This window comes from Macrobrachium nipponense, chromosome 18, assembly GCF_015104395.2.
Source record: "Macrobrachium nipponense isolate FS-2020 chromosome 18, ASM1510439v2, whole genome shotgun sequence".
Classification (NCBI taxonomy): Eukaryota; Metazoa; Arthropoda; class Malacostraca; order Decapoda; family Palaemonidae; genus Macrobrachium; species Macrobrachium nipponense.
The window spans coordinates 86,985,120-87,002,619 of record NC_087211.1 but is presented as its reverse complement, the minus strand read 5'-3'; the positions used below and the strand labels follow the sequence as shown (position 1 = coordinate 87,002,619).

General features: G+C 37.6%; 1 protein-coding gene across 1 annotated transcript in view; it reads right to left on the bottom strand.

Moving 5' to 3' along the window:
* The window catches only part of LOC135196701 (uncharacterized), a 750,202-nt gene that overhangs the window by 81,736 nt on the left and 650,966 nt on the right, over positions 1 to 17,500 (bottom strand). The window contains exon 6 of the mRNA XM_064223533.1: positions 12,971 to 13,106. Within this exon, the coding sequence (XP_064079603.1) occupies positions 12,971 to 13,106 (136 nt within the window). The remainder of the gene's footprint in view (positions 1 to 12,970; positions 13,107 to 17,500) is intronic.

Here is a 17,500-nt window from a genome sequence, read left to right as displayed (position 1 = left end):
CTTCATTACCCGAAGGGCAGACCGAGGAGGGGGAGGATGGGGGGGGGTGAGGGTAGTAGGAGGTGCAAGGGGGCATGAACCGTACCCCTCACCCACCACCCCGATGCTCTCTCTACACTGACATCGGCATTGCAAACGTGAGAGCAAAAGTTAAGATATACCTCGTTCCGACAAGGAGGGGAGTGAGGTGTAATGGAGAGAATATTGAGGTTTAGGCTTGTTTTAACACGATGCGAGGAAGGAGGAGGGAGGAGGAGGAGGTAAGGAAACAAGTCGAGTCGACGAGGGGACGATACAGCTCAAATTAATTTCGTTGAGTTGAGGGAACTACTGTTGTGGAAGAGGAGAAGAGCAGGCCACGGAGGAGGGGGAGGAGGAAGGAGGATAAGAGACTGTAGTAGGGAGGAAATGGTTGGGGGTTGGGGAGGGACAGACAGGAAGGAACTAGTCGAGTTACCAAGAAGTTAAGGAATGAATATATTGTCGGAAGTGAAGCTAACACACAATAGACAACGCTCTCTCTCTCTCTCTCTCTCTCTCTCTTACTTCTTTCTATCTTGTCACTTTATTTGGCCCCCCCCTCCCACAACTCTCCTCTCAAGTAGAAGTGGCGATGAAAGGCCTGCTGGGAAAATAGATCCGCCAGCTGCGAATGAAACCCCTAAAATTGAAAACCAAGTTAGCCCTTGTGCAACTATGGACGGAACCTTCAGCTGAGAGAGAGAGAGAGAGAGAGAGAGAGAGAGAGAGAGAGAGAGAGAGAGAGAGACTAATAATACTTTCAAATGTGTCTGAGAAAAGTGGAACAGCTGAATTTATTTAAGCATTTAAAGCTTAAAACAAAAATACACACACACACACATAATATAATATAATATATATATAATATAATATAATATATATAATATAATATATATATATATACATATCTCATACATACTCATACATATATATATACTATACCTATATATTATATATATATATATATATATATATACGTAGGCTAATATATATATATATATACGCATGTAGTATATATATATATATATAATATATATAAAAATATAAGTATTTCTCTCTCCAAACAGAAATATTCCGAACTCATCCACGAAAAAGGCTCGACGTAAAAAAGGGAGAAAAAAAAAAGAGAAGGTGGAAAAGAGAAACAGGGTGCAGGGAGAGAGAGAGAGAGAGAGAGAGAGAGAGAGAGAGAGAGAGAGAGAGAGATAAATCTTTCGCTTAATAAATCAAGACATCGAAAACCAGGATTTATTCGACGGTGCATTACAGATGATACGATTCCACGGACGACTTTGGAAGAGAGAGAGAGAGAGAGAGAGAGAGAGAGAGAGAGAGAGAGAGAGAGAGAGAGAGAGTAGATGGGAGTCGATATAAAACATTCTCGAATGGGAAGCTTGAAAATAAATTATTATTGGAATCGTGAAAAAGGTAAATGTTTGCTGGTGGATCTGTGCGGTGCATTCCTATTAATAAAATGTAACTGGAAAACTGGAAAAAGAAGTTGAAATACGAATGTCATTTATTAGGATACGACTGTCATTTATTTTTCTCAATTCTTGTGAATACCTTTTTCGAAAAGCAGGTATGCTAAAAAAAAAAAAAAGGTAGTTTGGATGAGATGGTGTGTGTGTAAGTGTGTGTGGTTAAGTTTCCCATTAATCAGTGTGTGCGTGTGTGTGTGTGTGTGTGTGTGTGTGTGTGCACGGTTAATTCTTATTTATCAATATAAGTATTTATTCCAACACTTCAAGATATGAACGTACTTTAAAGATATTACAGATATAATGATCGAATACGATGATCTTATCTTCCACCTACAAGTAAAATTAACAATCCCTCATCTCCTATTCTCTACCTTACAAAGAAATTAAAGAAAAAAATAACTTGACCTCGAATAAAATACAAATAATTTCTCCCTAATCTTTCAAAGATCTCGAAATCTACGTTTACGAAAGATACCTCACAAGGTGCAACTTCAGTTTTGATGCGAACGTCCATTAATTTCTCTCACACCCCCCTCCCCCCCCCCCCCCCCACCCCCCAACCCAAAGCCCCTACACGGACCACTTTTCGAAATGTGTTTTGCAAGTGAGATTAATATTAGTGAAATTCCGTAGCGAGAAAATATGAACAAAATTGCCCTCACACTGACAGTGAAATCGTTCGACATATTTCTTTGCTTTTTTTAAAGAAAGAAAATTCTCAAACTTATAAAAGCTATCTCAGTAAATTACTGAGGATAGAGCATCCACCCTCTTACGAAATATCCCGTTATGCATGTATGTATGAATGTGCATATATATATATATATATATATATATATATATATATATATATATATATATATATATATATATATATATAGATATATAGATATAGATAGATAGATAGATATATATAACACACATCACGTGTGTGGAACAGAAATGAATTTGACTCACATCGGCATCGAACCCAGGTTTTTCAACTGAAAGGCGAGGGCGTACCCAACAGACCCACACCTGCCTTTCAATTAAGGACCTGGGTTCGAGCCCGAAGCGAGTCACATTCATTTCTATCCACACACGTCTTTGTTGTGTTTGATATATATATATATATATATATATATATATATATATATATATATATATAGATTATATATATTACTAGAGACGAAGACAATCCGTCTCTCTCTCTCTCTCTCTCTCTCTCTCTCTCTCTCTCTCTCTCTCTCCTTGATTAAACATCTCACGGGCAATCGTACCTTCATTGACACTGTGAATATCAAACAGCGTCTTATGCTATTTTGGTGGAATATTAAGACGAAATGCTGGATCTGAAAGGAGCCATCCAATGCCAATTACCCGTCGGCATTGGGTCATATACTCAGTATGCATTACCAATACGAGAGAGAGAGAGAGAGAGAGAGAGAGAGAGAAATCATTTTTCAATTCAACGCTTTGATAGGTCATACAAACGAGAGCGCTTCGATGGGTCACATTTGAGAGAGAGAGAGAGAGAGAGAGAGAGAGAGAGAGAGAGAGAGAGACAAGATCGTTTTTCACTTAAAATGCTCTGATGGATCATAAGAATGACAGAGCGATTCGATGGGTCACATAAGAGAGAGAGAGAGAGGAACTACAAGGATTAGGATGTCTCAAAGACTTAGTCCATCAGAGGAGACATCATGTGCTCACTTATCTCTAGGAGCAGGTTTTACTATCCATTCAGAGAGAGAGAGAGAGAGAGAGAGAGAGAGAGAGAGAGAGAGAGAGAGAGAGAGCAATCATTAGTCATCTAAATGCTCCCATGTCAAAATGTTTGCCAATGCGTTCTTTACGTCAAAACACATTCAACAATTTGTCAACAAGTCCGCAGTTACGCGCCACCTTTCCCAAGGTGATTTGTCACCCGTCAACTCAAAGCATCGAAGACAAAGGTGTGTCAATATGGATAAAAGAATGAGAATACGGCCACTGGGTTACATTTATTAGTTGTACTTCGTAAGTGACAAAACTTAATTCGACCGTGTCTTTTGTTTAGAAAGTTCCGAATAACATTTTAGTTTGATGGACATCTGCAAAATGTTTCATAACACACCTTATTTTTACTCGACATGCAGCAAGTTTTGAACAAGTTGCTTGTGAATAATTGACTTTATTTCCAGCAATATGTCTTCTACTATCACATCCAAGTAATTCAGGCTTTATATGATCAGCATAAGACTATACAATACATTTTATTTCATCAAAGCAGTTTTCGAATTAGGTCATCTTCGATTCATTTTTAATGCTAATTCACGTCAGGCGCTGCAAGTCAAATTTCTGTCCGAAACTAATTCTCTAAGGTGCATTTATTCTACCTGAAGTTATTTTAAAAAAAGAATAACTTCACAACAATATGAACTAACTTATGAAAAAAAACACATACACCGCTCCCCCCCCCCCCCCAGCTCCACATCCCACTCCTCGAAAAAAAGGCCCTCCAAAACCCTAAAAAGAGGATTAATTCGCGATTTAATCCTCACAAATCCAATCCCTCTTACGGGCAAATTTCACCAAATCCCGTTTTATTCTTGAATAATTAGACCACACGCGAGGCAATGCCATGACTGATCCCTGCTCGAATAACGCATACCCTCAAAACACAACGGCGGTTCAAGCGACCGAGGGGTCCGATGAATAGGACAAAATGTATAATCCTCAATGAACGCAATGGCCGGATGAATTATGAATGACCGACTCAATGAATGAGGCAGTCCATCCGGAATGGGAAGACAGCATGTTGATAATGGCATCGCTCTCTCTCTCTCTCTCCAATTCCTCTTTCTATCTTTCCCTCCCCTCCACCTCTCTCTCTCTCTCTCCTTTCTTCTGTCCCAAACCCCACCCTCTCTCTCTCTCTTATTCTTCCCTCTCGCTCCCCTCCACCTCTCTCTCTCTCTCTCTCTCTCTCTCTTCATTCCTCCTCTCCTCTCTCTGCTTTCTCTCCCTCTCTCTCCCATTCATCTCTCTTTTCTCTCTCCCCTCTCTCTCTCTCTCCCCCTTCCCCCCCCCTCTCTCTCTCTCTCTCTCTCTCTCTCTCTCTCTCTCTCTCTCCTATTCCTCTCTTTTTTTTCTTTCTCCCCCTCTCCTATTCCTCTCTTTTTATTCTCCCCCACCTCTCTCTCTCTTTCTCTCCTAAACCCCACCCGCTCTCTGTCAACCTCTCTTATTCTTTCCTCTCGCTCCCTTCCACCTTCTCTCTTTCTCTCTCTACTCCACCTTCTTTCTATCTCCCTCTACCATTCTACCCCTCCCTTTCCCACACCTTCTCTCTCTCTCTCTCTCTCTGACATTATCTCTAGGAGTCCGTGAATAGTTTGGGAGATAGTTCTAAGATAGTTGGTGATTAAACTTCATTTATAATGGGAGAAGACCTCCTCTCCCCCCCCCCCCCCCCCCCCCCCCCCCCCCCCAACCCCCGGACAGTCGACCCTCGGTGATTAATGAGACATTTAAGGAAAGGTTCTCATTTCAACACAAAAGTTTGGGGGAAATAAAATGGAATTTGTACAATCAAGAAGATAAGTCGTTTTTGATACCAACTGATCCCGTCAATCGGGTGGGCTGGCTTGCTTCCTCATTCTTTCTGACACATGAACACACACACACACACACACACACACGCACACACATATATATGTATATGTACGTTTATATATATAGTATATATATCACAAGGTGATGTTATTCCAACAAATCTGGAGTAAATAATATTATTTATATCACATCAACAGGAACATCACAAGATATAACTGTGAATATACCTTGCTAAGGAATTAAACATCAGTTTCTGAAAAGTATATCACACAAATGATCTAGAAACCAATTAAATAAGTCAAAACTGCTTTCAACAAATTATTTCAGTAAAGGACTGGACGTAAACGAATAATTTGATAAAAAAAGAAAAAAAAATGAATCCGGACACGTTCCACAGACAATACATGTGACACAATTTCAATAAATTACGAGTGAAATGCACAAACTATGTTTACTACAAGGACGAGCTCTGAGACTTTAAAATATTCAGACTCCAGGTCTGGTGTTTCTCTTTCAGCATTCAGGTTTCATGCAAGAATGAAGAGCACGGTAACCCCATGAAGCATGAAAGACAACTTTTGTAAACCTGCGAACTGATACAGAGCATAGGGCTGCCAAGTAACAAATTTAAATCTGCGTCTTTAACATACTCCAAGAATTTGACATTCAACAGGTCTTTATGCCTCATTTGAGTAGCCCTGCTTCACTCTGAAGTATATAACGAAGACTCCCCTTCATATTCTTAAGTACAGTCACCCACCCTGGCTCCAAGGACATAATTTGAAATAACCTGAAGCTATATTACTGAATATGATTGTGAGAATTTGACAAACTGTGGCCACGATATTCTTCATTAGATTATAAATATATTTTGGACCCCTGCAATGGCCACACCCTGGTATCAAAGGAGATGATTTGAATGAGCACGAATCTACACTATAATTGTAAGCTTTCGCGAAAGTTTTGCCTTCTCTGACCTAGTACTGTAGAAAAGGTTTTCAAGATAACCAAATCCTACTTCCACTCATCTTAATTAACCCAAATTGGTAACGGGACGCCTTCCCTTATTTTGAAAACGCTGAATCTTTTTAACCTAAAAATGCTTGGGGCCAAGTGTCACTGAATGTGATCCAGTGGTTCTGGTGAAGAAATCGAAAAAAACTGAGAGTTTACGACAAAAAAATGTACAAATAGAAACATACATTACCGAACAGAAGAGTCAAATCATCTCAATACCAGACCATATGGCTGGCTTTCTGCCAAGGAATGGAAATGGCTTCAAGGGCGTTTCAGATTACCAAATGTTATACTGCACTGTATATAAGCGGTGCAATCTAAGAGACTGGCTGATTGATTTATGAGATTTAGGCTGTCAAACCGAGCACAGGGCCACTTTCGACCATTCAGCACTTAGGACAGTGAAAAGGGGAGTTGGAATGGTTAGAGATCCAGAAAATAAAGGAGGTTACGTACAAGGATCTACAAGTGGTATTTGGAGAAAAACCAATAGCTGCCCTTAGAAACAGTCAGGAATGGAGATAAAGTATCAGGCTACAAGTGGATGCAGCTAAGGGCAGAAGGAACGCTGCAAACATCCTTTTAGCAATGCCTACAGTGCACCACGTGAGGTGGAATGACGGCAGTAATCTAAGAGAGTGAAAGGAAGTTTCCTGCCCTCAAAAAAAAAAAAAAAAAATCCTTGATTGAATGAAGACTTGGCCAATCTGAAAGTGACTTGGTGAATTATATTTTACCAATTTTTAAATTGTTTCAGAACTTCCTTTTAATCATTTGAAAATCCTGCCACACATCCTATAAAAATCGTCAGAGGAATGTAGTTTCGACCTTTGTTAGAAAGTCAAGGTAAAGACCATGTTTTGAAGTTTTATATAAGCACTGAGAAAATATTTCGACCTTTTTAAAAGTCTGCGACGAAAGAAAGTTTGGAAATCAGTGACAAATGGCAGCTCTGACCTTTGCAGAAGTCGGTGAAATTATGTACTTTTGATCTTACTGAGAGCAAGAGACACAATGCACATTATTATTGATAATTCAGTTTAATCACCGGGTACAGGGAAAAATAAATATATAATTTTTTCCGCACAAAAAACCGGGGGCGTTTCCCAAGGCAATGAATATATCAAAACAACACTCGTAAAGTGTGGGTTTTAAGCGCATTTCTACCCAAATATGATTGACAGATCCGACGTAAATTTCACACTGAGGTGGAGCATAACACCGTCTATTTATAGCCGGCCACAAAAACACCGCAATAAAAACGGCAATATCCCACCAAAGCGAGACCACTGACAGCGCCTGTATCGCTAAACATCATAGAAAATCGCTGAGGTCAGCGCTTTCTCCAAAGCCCCAGCGAGCGTATGAAAAATAACGCAATGAAAGAGGGGGCGAGAGAGAGGGAGAGAGTAAGAGAAAGAGGGGAGGGGGTATGGAAGGGGGAGAAATGATAGCAGACTCGGATATTCATCAAGTTACACGGACGATTAACTGGCACATAAGTCATTTTTTTTTTTTTTTGGTCTTTCCAAAGAAGGATCAGAGCAGTAAAAGTACTTCGTCCACTTCCCTCTGAGAAGGGAAGATATAAGGCAAGAGAGAGAGTAAAAGGGTAACATTATTTTTCATTCTGAACTACTTAAACTCTTCCTCAATTACCATTAATTTCAGAGCAAATTAAATTTCCTCGCTTAAGTCATTTCTTTCCATCATTTCCGTACTTCGTAATTCTCTCCAAGTTTCAGTTTATTCCAGTAACAAGTTTCTGCAACCAAAGTAAAAAATAAAAAAAATCTGCTTTAACAAGAAGCATGAAAACTATACTCGGTTTTTTTTTCATCTGTCCACCCGCCTGTGGTGTTTGCGTATGGTAACACTGCGTCCCGGGTTTTAGATAGTTACATTCAGCTTACATTCAACAATTAACAATATCCTATTTCGAATATTAACGGCGTAATTCGCATACAGTAAATTATAAAACACTTTTCAGTTGCAAATGTACACCCAGATATCCTTTTATGTACCTAAAACATACACATAGCGTAACTATCTAAGCCCGGGACGCAGTGTTACCATACGCAAACACCACAGGCGGGTGGACAAATAGAAAATAACAGAGTATAGTTTCAGTTTATTCCAGTAACAAGAGTCTCTGCAAGCAAAGTCAAAAATAAGAAAAAAATCTGCTTTAACAAGAAACATGAAAACGAACATCATTATTCTCAGACAATCTGACAGTCACCAGTTTTCCTAAACATTGAAAAAAAATTGCCTACATACTTAACTGAATGGTACATACTACAGTTTTCAGCTAACCAGTTTCCTCAACATTATACGAAAACATATTGCCCAAACACACACTCTCCAAGGATGCATTTCTTTATACCAAAAATTTCTGTGGTGGGGGGGGGGGGGGGGGGGGGGGGGGGGGGGGGGCGGGAAGGTGTTGATTTGTCTAGATCTAGAGTCTTCCTGATTCCAAAGAGGCGATGCCTAGATCCCTGGAACCTGATCCATCTAAATATACGCTAATTCGCTTGATCCTAACTGAGATACATTAGAGTGATGAACCTGGATGCACAACAGTGATAAAAGTTGATTAGATGAACTGAGCCATCTGCTACTTACGTAAACACTTTATTTCATAAACTCTAAATTTATTTATTTGCGAGTTATAAATCAGCATACAGAATTCTGTGTAGTAGAATATCTAGCACGAAATTGAAGTAATAGGCCTGCATAGGAATATAATATAATCTATTCTTGTTGTTCTCCAAATCCTACTTTTGCACTTTCAGTGCAAATTCCCGGTTGGAATATCTAATGAAATAAATATTTTTCATATTAGATTTTCTCGATTTCGAAAATCTACATTAATACCTTTTATCACTTTTTTTTATTTATGATAAGAAAACCATTACAAACACATCTAAACAACTGCCTAAGCAGATAACATTTGGCCAACTGCTGGAAACTACGGTAAAGATAATGAAAATATAATTTCGATTTAAATAGCGGTCCACAATCAGAAGTATCCCTTAAACGAAAAACTTGAGAAATATCTCTCTTACGCACTGCAGAGATGGTCCCCGTAGAGAATGGTCCCCTATCCACATAGAAAATATTTCGTAGTGATTATACTCATTAACGCCATTTTCGGTGTTATTCATGTCAAAAATTAAACAAAAGCTTCCAATTGAAAAGATTTACGTACAAAACACAAAACCGCGAAAAGACTGTTTCAATTTTTCCTCAAAGAAAAGAAAGGATATTAGTGATTTTTTTTCTACTTAAGACAAGTATTTATCGGACTCAGCTGAGCATGAAAATAAAATTCATAAAAACATTTTTTTCTACAAATCACAGAGAGAAAATGAAAAAAAAAAAAAGACCTATCGTGATGATACCCATTAAGAATAATAAGGGCCATAAAACCTTTATCCCACAGAAGGTAGTTTTACGTCGAAATCACAAAGCCACGAAAAAAAAAAAAAAGCTTTGGCGAGTTTTCCACCACCTTTCAAAAACGCATGTAAAAGTTTCTTTCCCCCCAACTCGCCCGTCCTAAACCCCCCTCAAAAAAAAAAAAAAAAAAAAAAAAAAAAAAAAAAAAAAAAAAAAAAAAAAAAAAAATCACCTTGTCTAGTCAATGACAACCCCGCCCCCCTTTCCATTCCCACAAATTAAACGCCTTCAAGCAACGTAGCAAGGGACCTGAAAATGAAAACTTATATATAGTATATATCCCCTCTCCCATCCCCCGCCCCCCTCTTCCCCCGCACAACTGAGGAATCTCATCATTAGCTCAAAAAAAATGCCCCAGGGCATGAGGAGGAGGAGGAGGAGGAGGAGGAGGAGGGGAGGGAGGAGGAAGGGGGGTGTGAATGAGGGGGTATGCACCGGAAAGGTAGGAGAGGGGATGAAGACTGAGGAGGGGAAGAATGAGGGGGTGTGAGGTATCCGGAAGGGGGAGGGGAGGGGGGAGGGGGGGGGGGGGGGGGAGGGGAGGCTAAAGCCAATATACGTGTGTGTGGCAATGGAGAAGGGGTTCTGATTGATGAGCTGAAACAGGGCCGGAGAATAGGGGAATGAGAGAGAAAATAGGAAGAGGAGGGGCGGAGGAGGAGGAGGAGGAGGAGGAGGAGGAGGAGGGAGGAGGGGGAGGGAGAAGAGGGGACATGTTGAATGAGAAGGGGTATGCACCGGAAAGGTAGGAGAGGGGATGAAGACTGAGGAGGGGAAGAATGAGGGGAGTTGCTGAGGTATCCGGAAGGGGGAGAGGGGGGGGGGGGGGGGGGAGGAAAAGAGGTGCTAAGCCAATATACAGTGTGTGTGTGGCAATGGAGAAGGGGTTCTATGATTGCATGAGCTGGAAACAGGGCCGGAGAATAGGGAATGAGAGAGAAAATGAGGAAGAGAGGGGCGAGAGGTTGGTGGAATGGAACGGGACGATCCTGGGAAGGAACAGGGGGTGTTTTGGGAAAGGACGAGGTGGGGGTAGCAGAGTGGGAATTGGATGGCTAGTATGGATGTGGGTGCAAATGAGAGAGAGAGAGAGAGAGAGAAGAGAGAGAGAGAGAGAGAGAGAGAGATGCCTGGAGCAGATACCGAGCCTAATTTCCCTCCTCCTGCTACTCCCTTCTTTCAGTTCCTGCTGATTAGCTAGAGCTCGTTTCCCATTCAAAAGAGCTCGAAAAAGGATTATAGTCTTTCAGCGTTCGCGCCAAAAGGGTTGCCAAACCATGCGGTCGTCGCCACTGATTTAAAGAAGGAGAAGATGATGAAGAAAAAGAAGAAGAAAAAAAGGACGAAGTTGAAGAAAAAAAAAATAAAACTGTGAGGTGTAGATTCTAGTTACTAAGTCTAGGTGGGCTGATTCCTGTAGCTAATTTCATCTCTCTCTCTCTCTCTCTCTCTCTCTCTCTCTCTCTCTCTCTCTCTCTCTCTCTCTCTCGGAACTTTTGGTTTTTAGAATGGAAGGCAGCTTTTGTATTTGCCAGGATTCTGTTTTTATAATCAATACTTTTATGTACACACCTCCACGCTACGTGACGTTCAAACTGCATTTAATAAAGATGACAAATAAAAGGTAACGTGGGAAACAATGAAAGTTATTTTAAAATGATACAAAAACACTTTTTTTTATAACATACTAGTAAGGTCTAAAATGTACGGAGCACCTGTCTGCAGCCTGTAGGTCTAAAAAAAGTATTAAATGCTACTATTGATAAATACTACTATTGATGGAAAACTCGAATCTGTATATCATTTGATCACGCTTCCTATACAACTTTGATTTTCCGTCTTCAGATATGAAATACGACACATTAAAATTCAAGACGCATTACATCGCTGAATCTTTTCTTATGCAAATAACTTTGAATAGGAAGTTTGGTTCGATCTTTCCGGTAAACGGAGGGGGTCCACTCATAAATTATGGATGTTTTGTTGTTTAGAACAAACGCAATAACTCATGTGTTATTAGTTTCATATTCAAAAGAAATGATACTGCTCCATGTAAAGAGTACACACAATATAAAAGGTCCACTTAGCACTTATTTCCTGATTTGCATCATATTTTTAATTCCTGCTTATATATGTTTCTTACCTCAGAACTAGATTTTGTTCATCATATTCCCTAAATTTGTTATCATATCTTATTCCCCTGATTTCCAATCAATCTTTTATTCCCTGATTGGTTGTCTTAATTTCATTCCCTGATTTGTATCATATTTTATTCCCTAATTTGCATAATAACTTACTCCAAGAATTGCATCACATTTTATTCCCTGATTTGTATTATATCTTATTCCCTGATTTGCATCTTACTTTATTCCCTGATTTGCATCACATTTTATTCCATAATTTGATCACATTTTGTTCCCTGATTTGCATCTTACTTTATTCCTTGATTTACATCATATCTTATTCCTTGATTTATATCATATTTTATTCCTTGATTTGCATAATTTAATTCCCTGATTTGTATCATATTTTATTCCCCGATTTGGATCAAATGTTATTCCCTGATTTGCCTCATATTGTATTAGCTGATTTGTATCATATTTTATTCCCGGACTTACATCATATTTTATTCCTTGACTTGCTTTATATTTTATTCCCACATTCACATCATATTTTATTCCCTGATTTGCATCACATCTTATACCATGATTTCCGTCCTATTTTATATCCTGATTTGCATCATATTTTACTCCCTGATTTTCTTTATATTTCATTACCTACGCAGCGCTACAACTCCCCCTAGGAGGGATTATCATTCTGACCAGCAAAGTGCTTCTCCAATCTATTAATAATCGATACCACAAACAAATTCCCGCACGCCAAACTCTTATCCCACAAACCACAACTTTGTCCTTCCTCCTCCTGCTAACTTCCCTCATCCCTTTACCCACTGCAAACATTGCACAGAAAAGGAAAGACGAAGGAACCTCACTATTTTCATTCTTACTTCAATTTCTGTCTCTAATTCAATACAGGCGTGTACAGTATTAAAATAGGGAAACATATACCTTAAAGATCCATCTATACGTACATACACTGAAAATTCATACTTACATATATGCTTACAAGCATATACATATCCAAAAAAGAAAGTGAAAGAAATGTCTGAGTAACGTGTATTCAAACATATACAAATTCCTATGAATAAAAACACACACACACACACACATACAAAATAATTAACTTACATAAATACTTCTAAAATAAGTGTGAATAAGTCTACACACAAAACGACTTAACGTACTCAAATACTTCTAGAAACTAAGTTCTTCCTTAACTCTAATACTAAATTACCAACAAAAGAAAAAGCATGTACGTATCGTACTTCGAACACCAACCATGTGTACCTTGGCTGTGAATTGTTGACCGGCAGATAGTCAGGGGTTGGCGACGGGCCTCCGTAATGCACGGTTCCTGGCGCCCCGGGAGATTTAGGCGCCGTGCCGGTGCCGTAGCGCGGGCTACTGCCACTCATCAAGTACTCTGCGGGAGAGAGAGAGAGGGAAAGAGGGGAACTGGTTAATAGGTATTCAAGAAACGGTTAAAGGGACGGGCTATAAAACTGATGCATGGGAAGAAGAGGGGTGTCTGTGGGGGCCATTTTTCTAAAGCTGTTAGATTTATTGGGCGTCTGTTGTTTTTGTGGCACAGAATTGGTTTTGGGCATGGAATGTATGAGTTATTCTACTGGAAAGTTATGTATTTTCCTAAGTCTGTGGTACAGAATGGGGTTACAGTAAGGAATATATAAGGTATACTATTGTAAACTAAAGAAAAATATTCCTTCGTCAAATTTAAGATGTGTGTTCTACATACACACATTATAATATATACATACATACATACATACATACATATATATATATATATATATATATATTATATATATATATATATATATAATAGTAAAAGCAATAATTGCAAACACAAAAACATACGAATGAATGTATGTATGTATGTGTATATATATATATATATATATATATATATACATATATATATATATATATATATTATATATATATTATATATATACATACATACATATACTGCATTTACTTTACAACATAACAACATAAAAATTTGTTTTGCAGAATAATGACAGCGACAAAATATGTCATATACATCAAAACACTTCCTAAAAAAAGTTTTAGGAATATACAAAATAAGTAAGGATAAAATTTCTAAATCCTAACACGCTCTAATTACCATTAATTTAGTAAATTCGACACAGCCAATATTGATACCATGCAGAATGCCCATTAACGCCGCTTATAATATTCTGTGTAACATAATAGAGTTCTTTACTGATTTTCAAAGAATAAATACTTCATGGACCAAACAATATCTATATTTTATTCAGGTGTTTACACATTTTACGGAAATTTCAAATTTACTATAGTCTATCATGAGGATTAAATTTTACTTTCAAAAGGTATAGTACATTCTGATGAATGAATAAACCTCGTTTATAATCACAACACTAACTCTATTTTATAATCATACAAAAATTCTCTGCAAAACAATAATAAATAAATAAAAAAAATAAAAACTGATACACAGCAAAATTATTTCTTATACAAGCAAGTCTTATTAATCCGAAGAATTAAATCCCCATGTATATATATATATATATATATATATATATATATATATATATATATATATATATATATATATATATATATATATATATATATTATATATATATATATATATATATATATATGTGTGTGTGTGTGTGTGTGTTTGTGTGTGTGTGGAATCTTGCTTGCACAGGTAAATAAATAAAAAATAAGTAAGATTGATGAATACTGGAATTTATTAAAAAAAAAAAAATTATCATATTGATTTTAAAAGGATGAGCACCTTCGAGGCATGAAGGGCAAAGAGGATAGCTAGGAGAGCTTATCGATAACATAATCAATCGCTATCTGCATTCCATATAGTGCCGGTCAATAACCGAGGCTGAAAGTCTACGGACTCTGAACACCGCGTTTCACTAACTCGAGTCTAGTCGCTAATTTTACGACAGAAATGTTGCTGTTGTCATTCAGTATATGTGTATTCCTATTCTGATGATTAAATAAACAAACATAAAAACTTCGAATAGTGAAAGGGATATAATTCTATTGACTAGTTCCGAAAAAAGAAAGGTTATGCAACAAGGAAATCGTCATTTTCTGTTTAATAAATAAGACTGCTTGCCATAATAACATGTAATAGTATTCCCAAAACATATTAGAACATGAGAAAATTTTAAAATACAAACAATAAAGTACTTGACTTCGTTAATGTCTATACATTCTGGGAATTTCAGCAAGCCATGAATGACATTCTTTTTCTAACGCAATCAGTCAATAGACAAACTCAAGAGCCAGTCAGGCACCTTTTCTAAAATAAAGACACTTTCCATTATGCTTACATTTTAATATTGTACCTGAACAGTCGTTCTAACTGTGAGACTTGTGTCGCGAACAAGACCACGCACACACACAACACATACGCAGAACATACACCCACACACGACACACACACATTATTATTATATATGCGCGCGCGCGCGCATAATTATTAATATAATATATATATATATATTATATATACACAATAATATATATATACATATATATATAGTTAGTCTAAATGTAACTGCAAATAAGATCGTTGTAAAATACATTACAGCTCATGCAAAAGGTTATGTAACGAGAGAACCCCCCTCGCTTCATTGATTGCCTATGGCTGATATCCCTTCGGGCTCAAGGCGGAACCTTTAAAGCATGAAACTTATTGGTAAGGTCGATAAACACAAAACTCAACTGCACATTCAATGTTCAAAAACATGAGTATAATTTGCAGACAATTTCCAAAGGGAGCTTCCAAGTGTGTGTGTGTGTCTGTGTATGTGTGTGTGCGTCTTTTCACAGTGGTTTTTCTTGTTATATTCACTGCAGTTTGACATTAACCTTCTACCAAACAGAGAACGACTAAAAACCTGATAAAGTCTATGCATATTGAAACCCATGTTTCACTACAATGACAAGGGATTCTTATTTTCTTAATGGCTATCATGTCACTTAATTTTTTTTCTTAACGTTCAATTAAATGTTGCATGATGACTAGTATTTCAATATCCCAGCTGAGAATTTTATATAACTCAGATGGTTGTTAGTAAGCCTAACTCAGAGGATTGTTATCAAGCCTTCAATAAGCGAAATTCATTATCTGAGAAATTTATACAATCCAGTCAAGCAGACGTAAAATCACTGTCTTTTAGTTGGCTTCAATATCACAAATTCATGGTATTTGTTCAAATATAATTACACTTTGTCATATGAGCTCATGTATATCTACTCAAATTCCAGGGCGAATTAACATACTATTATACGATACGCGTAAAAAAGGGATAGATGTTATTAAGAGTTTTCCTTCGTCCCTGGGTCATTCATAAATTTAATTAGGAAAAATTGTCGGATGACAGAAAATTAAATTTCGCGTCTTTATGTTTGTGTATGTAGTAAACTAACTGCAGAGAGAGAGAGAGAGAGAGAGAGAGAGAGAGAGAGAGAGAGAGAGAGAGAGAGAGAAAGTAATGTATACATTTCGCGTCTTTGTGTCTGTGTATGTAGTAAACTAACTGCCGAGAGAGAGAGAGAGAGAGAGAGAGAGAGAGAGAGAGAGAGAGAGAGAGAGTAATATACATTTGCATCTTTGTTTGTGTATGTAGTAAACGAACTGCCGAGAGAGAGAGAGAGAGAGAGAGAGAGAGAGACAGAGGTAGTAATATACATTTGCATCTTTGTTTGTGTATGTAGTAAACTAACTGCCGTGAGAGAGAGAGAGAGAGAGAGAGAGAGAGAGAGAGAGAGAGAGAGAGAGAGAGAGAGAGAGAGAGACGTGTAAGCTAAGGTGATATCCTTGACATAGTTAATGAAACCGGGATATGATTTCAATAAAAGCATTCTAGAGACACGTGGAAAATAAATGACAGCAACAACGTCGCTTTCCAGCTTACATCATTTATGCAGTTGATATGCGACAGTGCATTAATTAACTCTAGTTGTTTCATCAAAAATCAACAACGAAAAACATACATTTGAATTCGAGAAGTGAAAATCACTGACTATACAACCTGATGTAACATCTGGTCTCTCAAATGAATTTCATTGTAGGAAGTAAGGCAATAGGTGTAAAAAATACATTACAATGCTTAATTAACTTCACATTAGGGTTACTAGGTCAATTCAGTGTTTAAGATCCTTTTTTTTATAATTACGAGCTATTTATCTTTTATTTACAGTAAATTCCAAAACATGGAGTTAGTCATTGTTCAATTTCATTCTTAGGAGACATTTAATATGAAGATTAGGACGAAACTAAATGCACGGAAATGAAACATTAAACTGATTAAAAGACATCAACTGTTATTCTCAACGAGCTTTTATTAAAACCTTAATAAGTTGTAAGAATTATTCCGTGTTCATTCTCATATATTTCGAAAGCAAATTTCAAAAGAAATATTAAGCTCTATTCATATGTTTCCCATGATCATTACCAAGTAAGCGCATGAGTAGAACACGCTTAATTCAGAGAGAGAGAGAGAGAGAGAGAGAGAGAGAGAGAGAGAGAGAGAGAGAGAGAGAGAGAGTTAAAAGTAATTATTTTTTCGTCACTTTAAGGTGAGAGCGTTAAGAGTAAGTACTTATCTTTTTTCGTCATTTTAAATTGTGTGTGTGTGAGAGAGAGAGAAAGAGAGAGAGAGAGCGTCAAGAGTAAGTAATTATCTTTTTCGTCATTTCAAATTGTGTGTGAGAGAGAGAGAGAGAGAGAGAGAGAGAGAGAGAGAGAGAGAGAGAGAGAGAGAGAGGATATTAAGA